Below are 22,099 nucleotides of genomic sequence, written 5' to 3'. Positions count from 1 at the left end.
GTCAGGGCTTCGTAGGTGTCCATGGACTGTTCTTTCAACTGGTCATCTGCACTTTCAAGATAAAAAGTTGAGGGGGAAGAGGTTTGCGAGTCGGCCTGTGGTGCCTGCCTCTCTCTCGGCCTCCCCTTTCCACGTGCTGTAATTAACGGTTAGTGAATCACTCGGGGTGATGACCGTCACGCTCTCACTCCCATGGGGCACTCCTCGGCGAGTGTGAACCCCAGCCCACAGGGCCCCTGTGCCTGCGCCAGCTCCGGTGCCCGCAGGTGTTCACTTGGAAATCACCTGGCTGGTGGCCGGGCCACGCTGAGCGGAGGCTACGTTACACAGACCACAGCGCACCCGTGGCTCCTTTTCAGGTTTATTTCATCTGCTAACATTCATTCTTGACCTAGACAAAAACAATTAGATGATTATGACTGACTTTTCCATCAACTCATTTTTTTGTATGAATAACCAAAAGATTTCTTCTCAACACTTTTTTTTTTTTTAATAAGAAGCTATAAATAAATAAAGCTTTAAACGCTCCTGGGTTCAAGTTAAACACTTCCAGTTCCCAAAAAGTTCACAGACTCACTGCTTGGACTGTTCTGCCGCCCCTGGTCCCTCCCCGGGAGGGGAAGGTGCAGGCCGGGCCCGCGGCGTCGAGGAGGCCGCAGGTGGACGGGGCTGCTGCACCTCGGAGCAGGTGGCTTGAGCGCAGGGGGCCGCACCGGGACTCCAGCGCCCTGCCAGACGGTGCTGCCTCTGGGTCCCTCGGCCTGGGCACTGGCCCGAGTCGGGCCTGCTTTCCAGATGCTTGGGAGAAACCGAGGAGCCCCGTGTGCCCGTGTGAAGTGGGACAATGGGCCGTAAGGGGCAACACTCCAGTATGTACAACCCAGGTCCCACACTCAGGGCTGCCCACACGGGAAGCCATCTCGAGCTGTCTTCAGGCCACAGGCTGGGTGCCCAGGGGCTCAGGCAGAACAGAGCTGAGCTTTCCTCTCAGGGCCTGGACTCGGCCAGCCCCCACCTCCTCCCTGGAGCACGCCCACCCCAAAGATGAGCCTTAAGAGTCCCCACGCTGACCTGCCCACCCCTCTCAGAGCCGCTCACCTGGGCACGCACCTCAGCATGACGCATACACCGGGCTGGCACAGTGCCCACCCTGGCTTGCTGGTCCCCCTGCCCAGGACTGCAAGACGAAGTGGCTGGCCGAAGAAGCCAGAAGACCCTTGTGCCAGATGGCCAACGACTAAAGCTGGTGCCTCTTGGGTGGCCACCTCATCCCACCCCTTAGCGTGCCCTGTGCTGTGGAAGCTCCCTTGCTCCCTCCCAGCCTCCCCAACTCCACGGGGGCACAGCTGGGAAGGCCGAGTGGAGCCTGGGGCAGGGAAGAGAGGGCCCTGGTAGGATCGCCCTCACTGTCCCCCATGAGTCAGGCCCGCGGCCCCCAGCATGTGTGCTTCCTCCTGGGGAGGCGGGGTGCCCATCCACCTTGGCTGTGGGGCTACCACTCAGCTCCCCAGAAAGGTCTTCAGCCTCACCGGGGAAGGTCTGCCTGGGGGGCATCTAGCCCAGGAGGGTAGGGCATGGGGTACCAGATAGGGAACATGGCTTCTCCAATCTGCTGGGCTGCAGGGAACAGGACCTGACCATCTGGGGGTGGGGGTGGGGTGCAGGGGAATGCAGGGGTCCCAGGGAGGGGAGGGCCTGTGTATCCAGGTACCATAGAGCCACCCAGGGCAGTTTCTCCTCAAATGTAGTTGAAGACTTGAAGGCCCGAGTCCCCTTCCCGGCCATCCAGAGCCACTGTGGCCCCAAGTCACGGCTCACGGGCAGCAGCTGGGTCTGCTGTGTCCCAGCCAACGGATGGGGCTGTACCTCTATGTATGGGGTCACGGGAACAGTGGGATGTGTGCCCTGAATAACGACTGAGTGAGGAGCCTGGGGCTGTGGACAGCCTGCTAACACATCTCAGAGGGTCAGAAAGGAGAACAGGTGGGGGCTCTGGGTTCCCAGCCCCCTGCCCGCCTGAGCTGGTCTGGCGGGGCGGTCCTCCCCAAGGCCGGGTGGCAGCACTCCTGGCCAGTCTCCCCACTCCCGGGACGTAGTCTGCCCGTGGACGGGGGCAGTGCGTGAGGGAGGGCCTGTCTCCCCCAGCCCTCTGCAGTCTGATGGGGCAGACGGGTGCTGAGCTCCCAGGAGATGGGTCTCGATTTCCTGACCCAAAGCGTGAAGCCAGACTGTGGGTGCTGACCTTGAGCCAGAGAGTGGGGTGGGATTCCCTGGGCCTGGAAGGGTGGGCCCTGACCTTGGGATGGGCAACCCGGGGGGTTCCATTCCTGACGACACCTCAAAGGGCTGCCTGTGTTCCCAGGGAAGGTGCTTGGAGCTGGTCTTGGAACCCTGCTGGCCCGGGCAGGGGTGGGGCTGGGAGAGGGGGGTGTGCACAGTGGGCATGGGGGACCTCCTGGCCTGGCAGGCCCACTCCGCCGATGCCACTTTTTCTTGTCAAACCTTCGGCTGCTGTGCCAGTGAGGAGGGGGCTATGTGCAGGCCTGGTGGGGCGTTCTTCAAGTACTTCTCCTTTGGCCGGGGGTCTGCGTGGGTTGGCGTCTCAGAGCCCTGGGCTGGCAGGAGCAAGCACCAAGCCCACCAGCCCCCACCGCCCCATGCCCTCTCTGTTCAGGGCACAGCCCCTTGTGGGCCGTGCATTTGGGGCGCCGTCGGTCCGTCCCATCTCCCCGGCCGCGGCCCCGCCCCACGGTCGCCCCACTACCACTTCTCGATGATGTGGCTCATGTAGTCCTCGGTGGGCACGCGGCCCGGCTCGTCGGCGTCGTCCCGCGGCGGCGCCTCCTTGGCGCGGTGCAGCAGGCGCTCCTCTCGGCCCCGGAGGCGCTGCTCCCTGCGCTCCAGCTGCCGCCTGTACTGGTAGCGCTGCTGGAAGAGGTCCTTGGCGTAGTCGTACAGCTGCATGTCCAGGTCGTTGAGCTCCTCGATGCGCCGGATGGTGTCCGCCTCCACCTCCACGCCGCCCGCCCGCGTGCTGTTGTACTGCATGAAGGGCCGGATGAACTTGAGGTTGAACGTCCGCTCGAACAGGTACTGCGTCTTGCGCTGGAACTCGGTCAGGCCGAAGAAGGCCATGCCCCGCAGGTTCTTCTTGGCGCTCTCCAGCAGCAGCTGGGCCCGCTTGCCCTCAGGGATGAACGACAGGTTGTAGCAGCCCACCAGGCTCAGGTCCGCCAGCATGCGCACCTGGCGGTTGCTGGCCAGGTTGTAGGGGCAGTCCATGAACTCCTGCAGCGTGCAGCCCGACCAGTCCGTGCCCTCGTAGCAGGGCGGCAGCTCCTCCGGCGTGGGCGTGCGCCCGTCGCACATGTGCAGCGATGTCTTCCACGTGGCCCCCCGCTGCACGTGCCGCCACTCGCTCAGGTAGCGGGACACAGGGTCCCGCAGCAGGGTGATGTAGTAGAACTTCCTGCAAGGAGATGGGGGAAGGTAAGGCAGGGGTGCAAGGTGGGGCTGTTGCGGGTGGGGGGAGGAGGCTGGAGCCCACGCGCTGGGACCCCAGACAAGTGACTTCCCCTTGACACCAACCATTGTTTTTAGTTCGGCAAACGGCCTCTTCTGAATAAATTTGAGACCTCGGATGTGGTGTGACCTGCAGAGGGCACATGGCCACCATCCCGGGAGCCCAGTGTGACCGTCACAGGGTCTGCAGTGCCCAGCCTCTGCACCCTCCTGAGCCCTGTGCAGGATGAAGTCGGGCGGCCCAGAGCCCATGCCACCGTGTGGTCACAGAGCTGTGCACAGAGGCAGGCTTGGTGCTGCCCAAGGGGCCACACAGCAGAAGTCACTTCAAGCCCATGGGGAGACCCGGGTCAGGGCCCTGGCCGAGTCCAGCGGGGAGGGGGACCACAGACCACCAACTCAGGACCCCCAGGGGAGCCGTACCTTAGAACTCGCAATGACCCCCCCCTAGATGTGACCTTCCCCCTGCTGTATGCAAGGGACACCTGCACCGTGGGAGAAGTGCCTCCAGGAAAGCCCTCCAGGACAGCTGACGTCCCTGCCCGCTGTGCTGTGATTGTCCCAACAGGACACCCAGGGCTGTGGGGTGGCCTGCAGAAGTTCCTGGGACAGGCCTGGGGTGTGTGTGTGGGTGTCCCCCCACCCCTGCTGCAGGGGCTTGGTGGTTATTCTTGGAGGCCCCCGCCTCCAGGGCCAGCAGCGCCGTGCACAGGGGGGTGGGAATTGGGGCCTGGGCAGGCTGCCTAGGAAGTCCTGACCTCTAGAGTGGGACCCACACCCCACTCTCAGGGAGCAGCTCCAGCACCCCCTTTCCCTGCACTCCCCCAGAGGGCAGCACGCAGTGCAGCCATGCTGCCTCTCCTCCTCCAGGCCTGACAAGAGCACCCGATTCGTCTCCCACCCCTCACAGCTCTCTGGGGGCGCTCCAGGGGCCAAGCACCCATGGGGTCCGATGGCAGTGCCAATCTGACTTCAGATCTAGGGACGGGGGAGCAAAGGGGGTGGGTTCTGCTGGATGCCACCCAGCCTAAGGTGGGCACATCCAGAAAACTGCATGGTGGCAGTTCTGAAGCACTTTCTTTCAGGGGGCTTGGGGTCCCCTGGGGTCCTCCACCCTGGTCCGGACGGAATGACTGGTCCTGCTATGCAAAGGACGCTGAGGAATCCAGCTGCCTGACATCCCTGTGGCCCTGTGGGCTGAGCTGTGCCGGGCAGGCCCAAGCCCTACCCCTAGGGGCTCTGGCGGACAGCGGAGAGAGGGCCTGGGCAGATGTGGGCACCCCAGGGACTACAGACTAAGGGCTGGTGGAGGGGGTGGAGTAGAGCAGGGTGGGCATGCCGACCCCTGGCCCTTCCCCAGAGCCTGGGTTCTTAGCTGCCCTCTCCACTCAGGCCGCGGTTGCTCTGGGGGCGTCCTCCCCCTGCACCCCACCCCGGCCCAGGCACCGACCATGGGCTCCTGGTTCTGGCCTCTCCTGCGCGGGTAGGCTGGCAGCCCGATCCGCCCGTGAAGCTCCTGAGCACACTGCCGAGGGGGCACCGTGACCGCCGGCCGCCTTGGCCTCTCCCCGGCTCCCGCACAGCCCAGGGCGGCGGCCCGGCTTGCATCCTCCTCCCTCCCCAGGCGGCGGTGGCTGAGGTCTCAGGGTCCCCGAAGCCCCGTGCTGCTGCCTCGGCTGCCCGGCTCGGGCCTGTCAGAGCAGTCACTCCACGTGACTGTGGGCTCACTTGCTGTCCTCGGTGGGGGGCGTGGGCAGGCAGGGGGCTGGTGCCGGGAGGGGTCAGAGTCCACGGCAGAAGGTGCCTCAGGGTGGTCACCTCCCGCAGCACCTTCTGCCCCTGGGGAGGAACCAGGTTCCTCTGCCGACTTAGGCTGGATGGCCTATGGCCTGAGGAGGCCTTTGACGTGGCCAGGCAAGGGAGGTCAGCTCATCCAAGGGCTAACCTTCCAGTGGCCAAGAGTCAGACGTCTACAGATCCTGACCATGCAGGTGCTTCTGAAGAGGCCAAGACAGGAAGACAGAGCAACAGGCACAGGGACACCCAGAGGCACATGCATAAGCCAGTGCAGCCGGGCTGTGGGCACACGTGTGTGCCAGCTGGGCTCTGCATGTGCCCCCAGGCCCCGCAGGGACCTCCTTCCATCCCATGGGCCCTGACCTCTCGCATGGTAATGGGCCAGTGGGGTGCACGAAGCCACGACGGGATACCCACGGGAGCAGCAGACAGGCTGTTGACGGCTGCTTTAGGGGGTCAATGGCGGGGCGGCTGTCAGGGAGAGTCTTCCCGGAGGCGGAAGGCACCGCACACTCGCCTGGGGCCTCCGAGCCTCCTGACGCACATCCCAGGGAGGCCCTGGCTGTGCACTGGGAGGTGGGGGCGAGGCTGGCCACCACAGGGGCACACGTTCAGCAGTGGCATTCTTCCAGCGCCGTACTGCTCAGTGAGTCCCAACAACGTGGGGAGATTTGATGAATGAGATGATGCAGAGAAAAGGCAAACGGGGGAAAACTCAACAGTACCATGTCCTGACCTAAGCGGGTGCCCATGGCACCCTGCCCTCCATCCAGGGCAGGTCTCTGAGGAGCACCACTGTCTGCTCTGCCTGGGCCCCAGAAACTACTGAGGCCAGACTGTCCTACCTGTGGACAGGCAGCAGGCTGACAGCACTGTCACCCTATGTGGGGCACACGCTGGGACCGAGGGATGACAGAAAGCCTGCCCACATCTCTTCCTCTGAACCTTCAGCATCGCCGGCTGCTGGCGACCGTCCATCCAGTCAGTGGCCTGTACAGCCTGCTGGCAGTGGCAGGACATGGCATGAGGCCCCGCCCGAGGCTGTGCCTCCGCCGTGGTGCGCATGTCCGTCTGTGCACCTGCCACCTGCCTCCCCCAGGTCTCCATTCCTCCTCCCACCCCAGTGGACCCACGCTCTAGGGAGGCAGGCCCATGTGCTCTGTGTGCACAGTGGCCGACGTGGCAAGACAGCCCATCACCCGGGGTCGCAGAGGCAAGGAGTCTGCCACCGGTCCTCCACTTCCCTGCAGAGACAGGGTCCTGACCCAACCACGGGCGACTAACCAGGCCGTGGTGTTGGTTGGACTCCATGGTGGCTGTGCAGCCCGTCTGGGGCTGGGCCAAGGGGTGCAGGGAGGGCGCCAGGCGCAGTTCCTCTGCCTCCATGGAACTTGGGGCTGGGGGGCCATGATCTGGGCTCCCCAGTGGGAATGACTGCAGTTAGGTGGGAGACACAGGGCAAGGGAGGAAGAAGGAAGCCAGCGGCCCTGCCCAGGCCCTCGGAAGGCCCCAAGCTCTCCTTCAATGCTCGGCAGTGGCCCTGAGGGCTGGCACTGCCCCACTGGCCGAGGCTGATGCTCAGAGGTGGGGTGGGCAACAAGGACAGCAGGAGGTGACCGGCGGTGGGAGGGCTGAGGGCCCTCTGGGGCTCCACTCCCAGAGGGGCCGGGGTTGGGGGCGACTTCTCAGAGAGTGTGGGACTGTGGGGTCCCGAGGCACAGGCAGGGCCAGACTGAGAAGGGTCTTGTTCATTCTGTAGAAAAACAGGCCAGGGTGGGTAATGGCAGAGTCAAAATTCCCATGGATTTCGAAGAAAAAACATGGGACTTCAAAGGCATTTCACGCTGAGCTAATCCTAGTGTGCACGATGGCGACCACTCGAGGGCTCCGGACACCGTGTGTGCTCCCGTATTCGATCACACTCGGTCTACTGCTTTCTGTGACCTAGGCGTTCTGACATTCTCTGTGCACTGGGGTAGCACGTCCCAGTCACGTAAGGTCCTAGGGGCAGGGAGTATCTTGGGTCCAGACACTGCTGTCGGAGCGGCCAGCTCTACGATTCTAAGTCTGAGCTCTTGCGGGACAACTCCAGCACTGGCCTGGAGCCCCTCCACGTGGACAGCACACAGCCCCGGGGCAGAGGGAGAGCTGTGGGCTCCTTCCCAGGAGGATGGCGGGGTGCACATGGGCGGTGGGGGCCGGAGGCCCCGCTCTGCCCAGGGCTGGCATCAAGGACACGCTCCTGCTGTGTCCGCAGGAGCCCCTCCTCCTCCCGCTGCTTGCCTATGGCGTCAGGCAAACCAGAGCCCACAGTTCTGACTAGCAGCCAACCTGCATCCAGCTCACCAGTGTTGGGGACACTGGGCTCTCAGAGGTGGGGTGACCAAGCCAAGGTCAGGCCTCGCACCTGCACCGCTCGGCAGACACTGCTGGCCGCACACAGGCTCCTGGCTCCCCCTGAGGGCCATGCCAGCGGCCATCTCCCTTCTTGCCCTGCGAGTGTGGGTTTGACCCAAGTGCATGCCTGAATCCACCCCCTCCTGGCCCTCCTGGGGGCCCAGGACTCAGACCAGAACCAGGACTTCAAGCCTGGCCAGGGCGGTGGGAAGCCCAGAGCCGGGGTGGCTGCCGGAATCCCGCAGCTTGGTGAGGGGCTCGATCGGCAATCCCACTTCCAGGGAGGCGTCTGCCCTGACCAGAAGGCTGCGACGGCAAGGCCTCTGTGGACGTGAGGGCTAGCCCTCACAGGAGGCAGGGAACCTGGGGGATGTGGGGGGTGCGTCCAATGGCAGGCGCTCCCCAGACCGCAGACGCGGAGGGGTACACGTGCCGGCCGGGGTCACCACCCAGGGTGAGCATGTGCCGTTAAATGGCCGTCTCAGGATGGGGAGATGATGCATTTTTTTCTGATATCTTTTTCAAACTTAGAGAAAAACTTAAAGTTCAGCAACACCCATGTCCAAATGGGTTATTTTAACACCTCCTTAACACATTTCTGTATTATCTGCAATGACCATATATGATGTAAACTTAAACAACCGAAATTATGACGTAAGGGTTATAAAAACATCCCTGTTGCCTAGAATGGGGTGTTGGGTTGCTAAGAGGCCATCAGACGAGGCCAGCTTTGCAAGCTTTGCATTCATTTGTCCTCCATGACAAAATGCCAGCTGGCTGGTGGCTGAAGGGGGTGCGCTGCCCCCTCACCTCCTTCCTGGGCTGTGAGCTTGAGGGCAGGGGTTTTGTGAACAAGGGTGTAAACTCACAATTCTCACACTCAGAGCCTGAGGCAAAGGCGGGTTTCTCTAGCAGTACCCACCGAGTTGCGGCTTCCTAATTGTGGCTGAGGACACTATTTAAAGTCAGAATCACAAAGTCTTTCTGTAGAAAAGAAATACTGTTGCATCACTTCTAGATGCACAGTCACTGGGGGAAAACTGCTGCGGGTCACAAGCAGAGCTCATGGGGAACTGGCTTCAAGGCAGGAACAGGAACTTGCTGCTGTCGGCTCCCCCGGACGGGCCTGGGGGTCCCAGGGATGCGGGGAGTCTGTGAGGGGCACCTGTACCCTTCCTGCTCCAGCTGCGTGCTGTGGCCTCCTCGGGCTGAGTCCCTTCGTGAGGACAAAGGCCACTCAGGAAGTTCAGAGGGAGGGTGCACCGGCAGCCTCGCAGGCGAGGGGCGCTGACCTGACCTTTGCACGCGGGCCGGGTGGGGCTGACTTGCGGGGGAGGGGGGGCGGGGGGGGCGGTGCCCTGCAGCCTTGCTCTAGTTCTGTCCGTCCCAGGGCCTGAGGGGCATCACAGGGTGTGGGAGTGAGGCTGGGTGCCTGCTACGGGAAGAGAACAGCCTGTAGGTGGGGTACCAGCGCTGGGAGCCCGGGGCATGAACCGTGGCTGGGGCGGTCAGCGCCCTGAGCCGAGCCTGGTCAGGACCGCCTGCTGCCCGCGCCAGGCCAGGTGCCGGTGGCCCAGGAGCCTGGTCCTGCTGCTTCGGCTGGCCTGCTGGCCGTGGAAAGTCTGCACGTTCATGGACCAGCTCTGGGTTCACAGGGCAAACCACACAGCACAGAACACAGACGGGGGTTCAGGGCCTTGGAGTGGATGCAAGTCTGTTTTTGGCTCCGACCCCCGAGGCAAGGTGGACGCTGCTGGGTGCCCTGCATGAGCCCGGCCGCCGCCTCCTGCTTCCTGGGACGGGAAGGAGCCAGCGGGGGCAGCTCCCCAGGCAGAGGACCCTCTCTAAGCCCGGTTCTCACGGGCCTCGCTTGGCTGGGTGCGTGGGGCGGCTGGAGGGAGAGGAAGCCGAGCGGGAAGGAGCAGCAGGCGGGCGTGAGACAGACCAGCTCCTGCGCAGTGAGCAGGGGACATTCCCCACTCACCCTGCTGCCACTGTCCCCCTGCACCAGGCCCAGAGCTGCAGGGGTGCCCCGCCCCTCCCACCGGCATGGCACTCCTGCCTGGCACCTGCAGGAAAAACCCAGGTCACGCTGCTGAGCTGGCAGTGGCAGGCTAGGGAGTCCCGCTCCAAATGCCAAACTGAAATGCTTGTGTAAGGCCATCCCTGCCTGGGTAATGTGTCCACAGGGCAGCCATGATGAGCTGACTCTGCTGCCCAAATACCTGGGGCTGGAGAGCAGCCCCTCCACACCAGCGGCCAGGCACTGTGCGTGTGCAGGCGTCAGTGCCCACCTCTCCTCCCACAGCCCTCGGCCTCTCGGGCCTCCTAGGACAGGCAGAGCCGGCAGCCGGCACAGGCCTTGGTGGGACACCAGAGTGGAAGCTCTGGGATGGGCGAAGTCTGACTGAGCCTGTGCTGCCTGCTGACTGCGGTGACCTCTGAGGTCTGGATGGCGGTCCCAGCTGCACAGGTGGGAGGCCAACAGCCAGAGGTGAATGGCATCACCAGCCTGGCCTGTGTGCTGGGCTCCTTTTCAAAGGCAGGAGAATAAACTGCCACCTAATTTTGGCCTCTAAACCGAATCCACCTATTCAGGACCAATGTACTAAGGGCCTGGGAATGAACAGAGGGGGTGAGGTCAGCCGGGCTGGGGTGTCAGCAGCTCAGTAGTACGTGAACTGCTTAATTAAAGTGCCCAGGTGCTTTACCCAGGCCGTCCTGGACACTCACAGGGACCTTGTAGGAGAGAAAGACCCCCGTTTTGAGGATGAGGAAACCGAGGCCCAGGGAGGTCAAAGAGCAAACTTGGCCACGAAGCTAGGGTTGGAGCTGGCCCACCTGGGCCCAGGTTAACAGCCCGATGAGAACTGCAGCTGTTGAGCCGCCGCCCTGCCAGGCTGGTCTGGCCACCTGCTGACCACTTGACACACGGCAGCCAGAACAGTGGTATTTTTTAACTAAACTATGAACATAATTTACACCATTTCCTTTAAAGTGCAATGAGTTAGTTAGAGGTCAGGGGGCTCTAAATAAAGGAACCGCACATCCAGAGCAAGGACCCGCCCACGCGAGATGAAATGCTACCCAACACCCACATCTCTCTGCCCGAGGGGCGTCCCCAGGGCATCCGGACTGCAGTTGGGGGGCACTGGGGATGCTGACGGGCTCTGGGACGCTCTCCCCAGCCCTCCAGCTCCGGCCTCCTGCCTCTTGGCAGATGGTGGACAACACTGTGCAGACACAGAGCTGGGGGTCCTGACAGCACTCCTGCCCCCTGCCGGGAAGCCAGATGGGCAGGGACCCCACCGCAGGCTGAGAGGCGGGGCCTGCCTGACTCACAGGACTCGTGTCCCAGCAAAGGCAGGGACCAGCAGGGGAGCAAGGAGAGCTGCCGGGAGCCTCCCCTCAGACCCCAGCAGCCCTGCCCCCAGCCCCGCCTCACCCCTGTTACACAGCCCAGCCCCCACGTGGAGGGGGTCAGAGCCCACCCGAGGCCGCAGGGTGCCCAGGGTGCTGGCCTCTGCCCATGTGCTTCCACAGCCCCTGGCATTCAAAGTCTTGAGGACGGGCAGGGCTTGTAGGGGTTTTGGTGGTAAGGTCCCAGCACACGGTGCACCCTCTGCCCCCAGGCTGGCCTGTACCCAGTGGCCAGGTGCCGGGCCCTCGCTGTTGGGAAGGGGCTGTCAGAACAAGGCACTGCGGAAGCAGAGCTCTTGCACAGGGGTACCAGCAGGCCCAGTGAAGGGGGCAGGCCTCGGAGATGGGGGGCTGTCTGGCCAGGGACTACGGGACCTGGAGATGGGGCCTTCTAGCAAGCCCCTGACAGCGGAAGGACCCTCCCGGGCACCTTCTGCCAGCATACCATCTGCCAGGCTAAATCCTGCCCCCTACCATGTGGGCATCCCTGGCTGCCAGTCACTGCCTGGTGCTGGCTTGGACCTGGGCTTTTTCTACAGGGGGTGGTACCGTGAGTTGAGAGCCCTGACCTCTTCTTCCCTGGGCCTGCACGGAAACACAGCAGCCACGTACCCTCAAACAGCTGTCAGGCAAGGTGGGTGAGACCACCATGGGGCAAGGCTGTGGGAGCTTGGCACCCTGTCCATTCCATCTGCGGCGTCCTCAGAGGGGACAGGTCCAGGGCCAGATCTGCCAGCTCTCCCCTGCCCATGTGGCCCCTCTGAGCCTCAGTAACAGCCTCCTGGGCCTCCCAGACTCCTGCAAGGATTTGGTGAGAGGTGGTCTGCAAAGGAGCAGCCCCGCCTAGAGGTGCAGAATTCACAGGCCCGGCCGGCAGGGCAGGTACAGAGGGTGTGAGGGTGGCCTCCCCTCAGCTCTGCTCCTGCCTCGGCTCCCTGGTGCCCTCCCCTCTGACTTCTCCCTCCCTCCCTCACAGGAGTGCGAGCTATATGGCAAGGGCTATGGCCCTGCCCTCCTGCGGCAGCTGGAGGGGCTGGAAACATGGCTGTGAAATATCCAGGTAAGCAAGTGTCAGCAGAAAAAGGGCCGTGTGCCTGACTGCGACCCAGGGTCAGGCAGGACCTGGGAATGTGACCTCTGGGCTGAGCTCTGGAGGAGCAGGCCTGGCAGAGGCCAGGGGGCCGGGGGGCTGCTTTTCTAACAAACCCCCAGAGGGAGAGGGCGATGTCAGGCAGGCAGGGAGGTGGTCCAGGGGACCTGACTATACCTTGTTTAAGTGCACGGTTGTGAGGAGAGGAATGGACTTTGTGGTTTCAACAAGGAAAGAACATTGTTATTAAACAGTGGGAAAAATGACATTTCCATTCTTCTTCCAAAATTCCAAGTCGTTGAAAAAATATGAAGAAAAACAGTTCATATTAGTTCAGCCTCAGGAAATGCCTGAACAGTCCCTCTCCTCCTCCCCGATGGAGTCCACAGCGACACACACGGGCAGATAAAGCCCCCTCGCTCCCGATCTACAAGGTCAGCAAAGTTCTCAGGAAACGGAGTGAGCTACCGCTGCCACCCGCCACCCCCCACCCAGCTCGGGCCCGCAGCCTCCAAGGCTGTCTGTGCCTGGGTGCCCCTGGGTGCCTGGGGACAGTGAGGGGGGTCCACGGGGCAGTGCCGTCCGGATGCGGCCGCACACCTGCCCTGCCTGGGCCTCCTGCTGGGCCCCAGCACAGGTCTGCCATCCTGGCTCCAAGCTTGTCACTATGCATTCAGGACCAGGGCCGACCCAGCTGCACCAGCATCCAGCAGACATCCAGGTCCCGGGGCTCAGGCACTGCACCCGCGCTGCTCAGCTGTGTGCCAGGTGCCACCGCACGGGCGAGGGTGCATGAGGCTCCCAGGAGGCCTTGTGCCAGGAGCTGCTGTCCTGACAGCACTGGCACTGAGGTGTGTGCGCGCGGGGGGGTGCTGGGCCTACAGCGGCTCCTCCTGGCAGGTGGCCAGGAGGCTGCGACTGCCGGGGGCTTTGGAAGCCCCACGCACAGTGGGGACATACTGGCAACCCCTCCCAGCGAGGCCAGCCTGGGGCTGCTCTCCACCAACCCACGCGTGGGACTCTGCAAAGAGGAATGTGGGTAGAGGGACTGGCTGTTGCCTTTCTGGGCATTCGCCACTGTCCCCAAGCCCACCACGCCTGGGGCAGCCCCGGGCCCGCGCTCCTGACTGAGCGTCAGAGGTGGTGCCCTGCCTGGGCCCTCCGAGAGCAGGAGGGGGTGAGAGCCAGCTCCCCACCGCGCCACCGAACAGCCCCTGCGCCACCCCAGCTGCGTGGGCGCTGACCAGGATGCGAACCTGCCAGGCCTCGAGGGCCCCGCAGGGCCGCTCACCCCGCGCCGGGGCCCCTGATCATCTTCTGTACCCGCTACCTGGCACTTTCTGGCTCCTGACACCTGGCAGGAGCGACTTTGCTTCCATCTAACACCCCCGTCCCACCCAAGGACGGAGACCGTGCTGCCCTCCCTGTGTGGGGCCATTGCTGCCTTGCCTGAGGCACTGTCCGCACAGCCTTGGTCCCCACTGGCCATCAGCTTGAGTGCCCGCGGGGCGCCCTCGGGCTCACTCTGTTCTCACTCCGCGTTGAGGCTCCTCCTCACATGCTCACACGGGGCCGCCTGGGCCCGAGGGGGGAGAAGTAGGGGCCTGGGAGTGAGGTACAGAGGGATGCCTGCGGCTCCCTTTCAAACAGCTCTGCCCACCAGACCCGCCCCCGACACAGGAGTGCAGGTGCATGCGCACGAAGTACACACATGCACGCACGCACGCATGCACGCCCACATGGGCGAGGGCGTACGTACGTAGAGAGCAAGAGAGCACATAGGCCCGAGCAGGTGCACCCAAATGGCAAAGCGTTGACAAGCAGTGTGTCTACGTGAAAAGTCTGAGGTTTTACTACTACTTCAACTACTCTGTAGAGACATCTCCCAAAATAAATATGTAGGGGGAAATTCCTGCAAAGAAAATGCCAGGCTATTTCTACCAAATTTTTAAAGAACAGATTGTCCAACTTTTTGCAAACTTTTCTAGACAACAAAGAAACGCACATCCCCAGTTCATTCTATGAGGCCAGTATGACTGCAAAACCCCAATCAGACACAGGTGGGAAGGAAAGTTACAGCCCTTTTCATTCATAATACAGATGTAAAAAATCCTGAACAAGAACCGTATCAAATCAGATCCAGTAGAACATACGAAAGAAACCTCATTATGACCACGTAAGGTTATCCCAGGTATGCAAGGATGGTTTAACATGAGAAAATCCACGTGTGAACATCACATCGACAGACTGCAGATCTCAACAGATGTGTGAGAAGCACTTGCTCAAGTTAAATGACCTGTTCATACCAAAAAGCTCTCACTAAAGGAGGAATAGAAAACCATGCCCTTAACCATGAAATATCCAAAATACCATAGAGTCCTCAGCGGGAAGAGTCCGCGCACTGCCTCTGAAGACTCCCAAGCTCCCCGGTGAGGCTCCCGCTGTACCCAGGGGCTGGGCTTGCACGATAAAATGTCTTCGCAGGGCTCCTAAGAGTGGGCATCAGGGCTGGGATGTCACCCTCAGAGCCCCAGCGGCAGGAGGGGCTACTTCCCATGCACGGTGACCTCACCTGGGACCCAGGTGCTCAGCAGTAAAGGGTCTGTGGCTCTCAGAGGACTGGGGTTCCTGGTGCTTGGGGGGCAGCAGGAGGCAGTGGGCCCTCCTGGGGCCCAGGACTCTGCAGGGAGGCCCAGGCACTGGGTGAGCTCGGCAGGCCAGCCTTGACCCCAGGGGAGCCCCTGGTTGCAGGACCTGGGGCCTCCTGAGGCTGATGCCCTGCCTGGAGCACGGTGGGTGGGGAGGGCACACACGAAGGTGGGATGTGGGGCCAGGGCCTCGCCCAGCCTCAGCTCCTGCTGCCTTACCTCAGGCCCCCTTTCCATGTGTGGGAGGTGTGGGTGTGCTTAGGGGACAGAGGTGGCAGCAGGGGCTGTTGCCTGGGTCCTGGAGCAAAATGGCCTGGCACTTTCCTTGGGCTCATCCCCGTCTGAGCACACACACCTCCCTGTCCTCTGACTCCCTCAGGGCGAGGGTCCCCTAAGTGCATGCCCCTTGTGAGGCCGCCCAGGCAAACCCCCACCAAGGGACAGGGTCTGGCCCAGGAGAAGGCCCCGCATGCCTGCCCAGGAGCCACCTTGGGGCTGCACTGGGCAGGGCGAGGGAGCTGGAAGGGCAGGGCTGGGCAGGGCAGGGCAGGCCCCAGGCTCCCTAGCACAGGACCAGCTTGGGTGGAAGGGTGGGGAGGGGCATGCGAGGGGGCTGTTCCCGGCTGCCCCCGTCCGTCCTTCCATGCAGTTCAAGCCTGAAGGACACTGGCAGGGCAGGCTCCACTGCACGCTGCCTCACCCCAGGCTTGGGCCATCGGGCCATGAGGACGCAGCGGGCCTGAGCCTGTCTGGACAGAGAAACAACCTGGGGCTCGAGCCTTGCACTGCAGAGGGTTCTGAGCCCAGGAGCCCAGGGACCTTGCTCCCAGGAAGAGCAGGCAGAAAGCGCCCGCCCCCAGGGCTTCCCAGGATGGGGACAGGGGCCACAGGGGGCATGCTGCTGCCGAGCCCCAGGGTGGCACCCTCTCCTTGGGGGAGGGCCGGCAGTCTACGCAGAACCCGTGGGTACAGGTTGCGGGAGACACCCGCATGAATGGGCAGTGGCACACAGTGGGACCAGCACTCAGGTGTTTTGTAGCAGAGGGAACAGCATCTGAAGAAGTGAGTGGGGCCCAGACTTGGGGGCACCCAAGGGCTGCAGGCCAAGGGACATGGTATGAGGGGGGAGGGCCAGTGACTCACTGAGCACGTGGGGGCAGGCTTGGGGGCAGACGGGGTGCCATCAGCTGACAGCGTGACTCACACAAGAGGGTGCCTGAGATGCGGGAGATTCTGAACAACACTGTGCAGGGGGGCGGCCTCCCAGGGGGCCGTGGTGGGCCTCTGCCTGTCCACTGGCCACCTGGTCACCAGTGCTTCTCTCCATGAGCGACAACTGCCCCCGCCCGACAGGGCGCCCACCCTGCTTTCCCACTGGAGGCAGCAGACAGAACCCTGAGATCTCCCCACCTCCTGGCACTTCTGTGCATCCTGCGAGTGATCTGAAAGCCTGTGTCCCTCTCAGCACCAAGGTCCCAGCCATGCGACAGGTGCGCACTTAGCCCCACATCCCCACCTCGGAGCAGGGCTGACAGATAAGGGGGACCCACATCCCAGGTGTGGCTGAGGCTCCCCTCTGAGTGCCACGCCCCTGGGGGAGGGACTCCTTAGGGCTCCCTGGCAGGCTAGCCTCCCTCCTGTCTGGCCCTGTTCTCTCCACCCCCGTGGCGATTCCTGCCCCTCAATTCTGTTCCCACTCCTGCTACAGAAGGGCCCTGGAAGCACATGGGAGCTTGCCCAGGCCCACGGCCGGGGTCCCCTGTGGGGTGCAGGCCCCTCGTCTGTGCGCAGCCCATGGATCTGTCTCCAAGGCCCGGGTGGGCTGCTTCCCTGCACAGCTCCCTGCAGGCTGCACGGCCTCCCCCGGGGCCCAGCCCTGTGCATGCAGTGGGGACCGTGGGGCCTGGGGCGCACCTGCACACCCATCTCCCTTTGAAGGGCTCTACTGCTCCCCTTCTTTCCTCTTGGACGCTGCTTTCTTCTCTCACCAGCCTGCCTTGTCTGTCCCAGTCTCCGGGCCAGCTCGGAGGAAGGCTGAGGCTTGGAGCAACCCTGACCGAGGAGCGTGGTGCTCGCGCCAGATGACCGAGAGCAGAGGCACCCTGGGGTGGTAACCTCGTCATCATCTGCTCATTGGGTAACTTCCTCAACTGAGCTAGAAGGCAGGGATGGTGGTTTCCTGATTTCCAGAAACCAAGGCTCCTCCCAGCCCTCGAGAGGAGGGGGGTCTCCCCAGGATGAGGGGGGAGCAGTGGTGACAAGCCATGGGCAGGGGGAGGGAGGGGCTGAGGCAGGAGCGCACCACGGCCAGCAGCGCGAAGGCCCCGCTGCCCAGCAGGCCCCAGCGGGGCGCAGAGGCGGGAACACACGCACTCGGACGCTTCCAAGCAGCGCTAACAAGGCCCAGGCTGTCTGGAGGCTTAGCCAAAGGACCCCGGCCCCACCCCTCCAGGGCGCCGCTGCAGCCCGTCCTGTCAGTGGGAGCGCCCCCCCCCCCCGCCGCGCCTTGGGGCCTTATCTGCTGAGCGGTGGCCTTGTAGCCTCCTACACTGTCCGCCAGCTGACACACCCCTGGTGGGAATCAGGAAACACAGGAACGTGAGGCTCCAGGCCCGTGAGCAGCGCCAGCTGGGCCATAAACATCCTGCCTGTCGTCAGGAGCCCCCGTACCCTGGAGGGGAGCCCCAGGAGCCCCCAGAGCTGTAAATGACCCTGTGCAGGGATCCGCTGTAAATCCAGGGTCCCCGAGGCCATGACAGCTCAGCACCCACCTCCTCCACCACCTGGGCCTCCACAGGGCCCACGGGGACAGGCAGGCAGAAAGGCTGTCGGGGTGGCCTGGAGGCACACAGAGCCTATGCACGTGCAGCCGGAGGCCACTGGTGAAGGCCGGTGAGTCATATACCCAAGCATAAACCGCTTTCTTGGTGCCCGTGGTGGCTGAGGAGTTAGCATCCAGCCTCTGAGGTGCGGAGCTAGGGGAGGCGAGTGCTGGGCACGCAGGGGCTGCAGCCATGACAGCCCAGTTAGCCCCACTGCTGGCCTCAGATGTGGAATGGCCACACGGGACTTCCTGGGCGGTAAGGCCCGGACCCAGCCAAAGCGCACAGACCCCCGTGGGGACGCGCACCAAGCAGGTGTCATTCCTCAGCTCTGCTCTGAAGCCAGGAGGCCCAAGGTCGGTGCCTCAGACCTGCCCAAACTACAAGAAGTGTGGTCCTGCACCCCCACCTTCTGGGGCGTGGCCTTGCTGGACTCCTCCCCCAGGCCCGCTGCCAGGATCTGTGGCAGGTCCCACCCTACCCCGTGTTCAGAGCTGGGCTCCGGACTGTCTGCCCTAGGCTGGGGACAAGTAACCACCAGGGAGTAAGAAACGCAAGGATGTGGAGAAACTGGATGCCGAGGCATTCCTGGAGGGGAGGTAAACCCACATGGTGGTTCCACACCAGTTAGAGGCAGGGCTGCTGCGTGACCCGGCATCCCACTCTAGATGTGTGCCAGAGAAGCCGAAGCAGGGACTGGAGCAGGCGTGCATGCGCCCATCTCACTGCAGCAACAGCACAAGAGATGTCGTGGCAGCCCTAGTTCCGCGCACGAACGAATGGACAGGCGCGATGTGGTTTCACACACAGTGGTGCATGGCTCGGGCTTAAAGAGCAATGAAGTACTGATGCATGACGACATGGGTGACCCTTGACATCACGCCAGGTGAGACAGGACAGTCACAGAGGGACATACGCTGCGTGACTACTTATACGAGGCGCCCAGAGTAGCCGGAAGCAGAGACAGGGAGCAGAATGGAGGTGGCCAGAGCTGGGGTGCACAGTGGGGGGTTGGGTTTAGTGGGGACAGAGACTCGCGGGGGAGACAGAAGTCCTGGTGGTGGATGGTGGCCATGGCTGCTTAACAGTATGAGGGTGCTTACTGCTACTGAACTGCACCCTGAAAAATGGTTAAAATGGCAAGTTGTAAAAACCACAATTAAAAAAAAAGGCCCTCCTGTAATGGAACAACTGTAGCCCTGGGTGGGCGGGTCCTCCCGAGCAAAACCCAAACCACAGGAAAGCGGCCCTTCCTGGGCAGCCACCCCAGGGACCCTCCTAGTGGCTGGGTGACGAGTTACAGCGTCCCCAGCGTGGGGGTGGAGTGCCCTGGCTCTCCCTGGGAAGGATGGGGCGGGGCCGAGGAGGAGAACCAGGGGGCCCCGCTCGGCCTCCCGGGGGCTGCAACACCCAAGCCTGGCCTGGGACCCCGTCTCTGTTACCTGGTCAGACCGAAAAGGGGCTCATAAGCACCCACCTCCCCCTGGGGACAGGGGCGCCTGGGCTCCTCCCGCCCTCTGCATACACCCCAACCCTGCGCGGAGGAGGCTGCACACCCTATAGCCGCAGTGGCGCTCTGCCCCCCGCCCCTCCCCGCAGTGAACAAGCATCTCCTAGCGGCTCTGGGCCCCCGGGCCGGCCCCTCCCAGGGCTCTCTGCTCACCGCGAGGTCAGCACCACACAGATCCCAAGTTCAATCTGACCTCAAACTCGTCCCGAGGGTGGACAGATTGGACAGCGGGCAGTGCCCTCTCCTCTGGGACCCGCCCCGGGCACCTGGCCCCCAGGTGAGGCAGAGAGAGCAGCACGGGCCCCATCCTACAGGTGAGGACGCCGAGGCACGGGCAGGGCATGCTCGCCGAGGTCACAGGCGCTGAGGAGCACAGTGGAGCCGGGGTGGGGCTCTGTCTCTGGAGGCGATGGTGTCCTCTCAGCCCCTGGCCGGCTCCCAGCCCCGCACACACTGCCCAGCTGCCCAGGGGGGCCGGGGGACTCTGGGTAGGTGGAGAAATGTGGTTTGTAGCAGCACAAAACCAGTCCCTGCCGGGCGCCTCCCCCCCACAGCCTTTTCCCTGGAGGCACAGGCCACAGCAGCAGGGGTGCCAGGCTCCGACCTTGGTGACCGCCGGGCTCTCCCTCCTCCCGCACCTTTTGCAAATAGGCGATTTCTCCAGGGACCCCATTCCCACAGCCAGAACCGCAGGCCTAACACACGCATGCGCTGAGGGCAGGGCTAGTGTGGACAAGGTCACGGGAAGGCTCCCGGGTGGCAAAGCCAGGGCCCAGGCCCCCATTTGGCTGGGCCAGGACCCACACAGAGCTCCCCCAAGCTCAGCTACCTGGGTGGCAGCTGGGGACCATACAATGGAGACTGCACTCCCCTCCCCTGGGTGCCCGCAGCCTGAGGACATAGGCCCCTCCCCCAAGGCTGGTGGGGCTGGGACAGACGGGAGCAGACGGAGGGCCACCGGCTGCTCCAAACCAACCTCCCTGCAGGGCCCTTCCCGTCAGTGGCCCCTCGCCCCACACCCCGGTGCACCCGAGGGGGCTGCGGGTGAGGCCTGCGTGTGTGTCCGCTGAGGCACTGTGCTCCTGGGGGTGTCTCTGGGGCTCTGGCTCGGCAGTCACACAGTGGCTGTGGCTGGAGGTCTACTGTCCCCTCCCCCAGGCCTGTCCCCAGCCCCGTCCTCTTCCCCCAGAGAGGGACCCGGACCCAGCTGTCCGGCAGCCTGTTTATAATTCTTCTCTTCAGACAGGCCCGAAGAACAACGGGGGATGCAGGACCAGTGGCCCCCTCAGGTGCCCTTACGGTCACTCCCAAGGCCAGGGACGAGCCTGGGGTGGCGGCTGCTGACCAGCTCTGCCCTCCAAAGCACCCCTGCCCCTTCCCTGAGATGAGGGTCCTCTTCTGTGGAGGCATGACCGTCGTGTCTGGATGTGAGGGGGACAGCCGCGGTGGCAGACACAGGGAGCCCTTAGTGTGCCCGCTCCTCACGCCCGCCTGAGAAAGGACAGAGAATCGGTCACCGCCACCGGCAGGGCAGGACGGAGGAAGGGAGCCCCAGGCCCAGCTGCCCGAGGAGTCTGGTCCCACCCCTGGGCCTCCCACACCTCCCCTCTGAGCCGCAGGGGACCCGGGGGCCATGTGCCTGGTCCGGCTGCCCCTATCTGCTTCAGCCAGGATGGCAGATCCTCATGGAAGCCACGTCCTGTGGCCAGGGCCGGCTCTGAGGGGGCAGGTGGGGAAGGGGCCCAGCTGGGGGTGGGAGATGGTCCAGCCCCTACGGCGCCCAGCAGGAAGGTATTTCCACAGGAGGTAACGCCCCAAAGGGCCCACTGCTTGCGAGGAAGACGGAACGCATGTCCCATACCATGGCTTACCTGATCGGTGGCTCCACGCCTGCCCGGCAGGGCCCACTCCTCACAGGTGACATCCAAACCTCCATAGTGCCCCGGGGCCCCCTCCCAGGACCCCGTGCCACCTCGGGCTCCTGGAAAAGCCCATCCTCCAAGCAGCCATGTCACCCTCCGCCACAGGCAGGCAGCACGGTGGGTCAGAACCCCGGGCCAGTGATGCCTGGCTCTGCCCCCTAGGCAGGGAGCCTGCAAGCTCCTGGTCACTGGTGGCAGTGGGGGGGTTAATAGGAAACCCTGGGGTCACAGGCCTGCGTGTGAGCCCCAGCTCTGCCCTGTTCAACCCTGAGTGACAAGCACGTAGTGGTGAGCACGTAGCATGGGCTGCTCACCTGCAAAGCAGGGCCCCCAACAGTGAGGCAAGAACGCCTGACACTGAGCGAGGGTGGCACGTGGTCAGGGCCACCCTGCTTCCAGGCTGTGCCCTTTGGGCAAGACCACCTGCTCGTCTGGCTACTCAGCCCAGTGCATGGCCTGTAAGTGGGGGGGCAGGGGGAGCACAAGGCAGCACCTCACCCCTTTAGCTGTGGTCTGGCTGGGCTTCCTCCTGCTCTTGCAAAGCTTCCCCCGGAGAGACTGTGAACCAGAATCGCAGAGAAAGCACCATGCCAACCCCAAAGCCTGTTCTTACTGCTCCAAGATGACACCCCCAAACTGCCTCTTGCCAAGGGGATTCTGATGCAAAACCCTGATACTTGCAGGTCATTTCCCAAGGGCCCCAATGCTCCAGGGAGGCACCCACTTACAAAGTGCTTTAAAGGGGCTCAGACAGGAGGTGCTCTCGAGTGCCCACATTCATTCCTGGGGCCCTGCGAGCCCGGGGCGGTGGGGGCTAATGGACGGTGATTTATGGGTCACTTCTCCCAGGCCTGGGTGGGATGTGGTCCAGGAGCAAATGCTTAAGCATGCAGCTGGAGCCATGTGGGGCAGGGGGGTGGAATACGTTCAAAGGCTGCTGGGACCATGAGGGTGTCCATGCTCCTCTGGGG

General features: G+C 63.3%; 1 protein-coding gene across 2 annotated transcripts in view; it reads right to left on the bottom strand.

Moving 5' to 3' along the window:
• Positions 1-349: 349 nt before the first annotated feature.
• Positions 350-22,099, bottom strand: part of HS6ST1 (heparan sulfate 6-O-sulfotransferase 1) — a 31,980-nt gene continuing 10,230 nt past the window's right edge. For both annotated transcript variants that reach the window (XM_036996024.2, XM_017642151.3), the window contains one exon: positions 350-3,469. In XM_036996024.2, coding sequence (XP_036851919.1) covers positions 2,761-3,469 — 709 coding nt within the window. In that variant the 3' untranslated portion in view covers positions 350-2,760. The remainder of the gene's footprint in view (positions 3,470-22,099) is intronic.

Source organism: Manis javanica, chromosome 7 (assembly GCF_040802235.1).
Source record: "Manis javanica isolate MJ-LG chromosome 7, MJ_LKY, whole genome shotgun sequence".
NCBI lineage: Eukaryota > Metazoa > Chordata > Mammalia > Pholidota > Manidae > Manis > Manis javanica.
The sequence above is the reverse complement of the archived record's forward strand: the minus strand, read 5'-3'. Positions and strand labels throughout refer to the sequence as shown.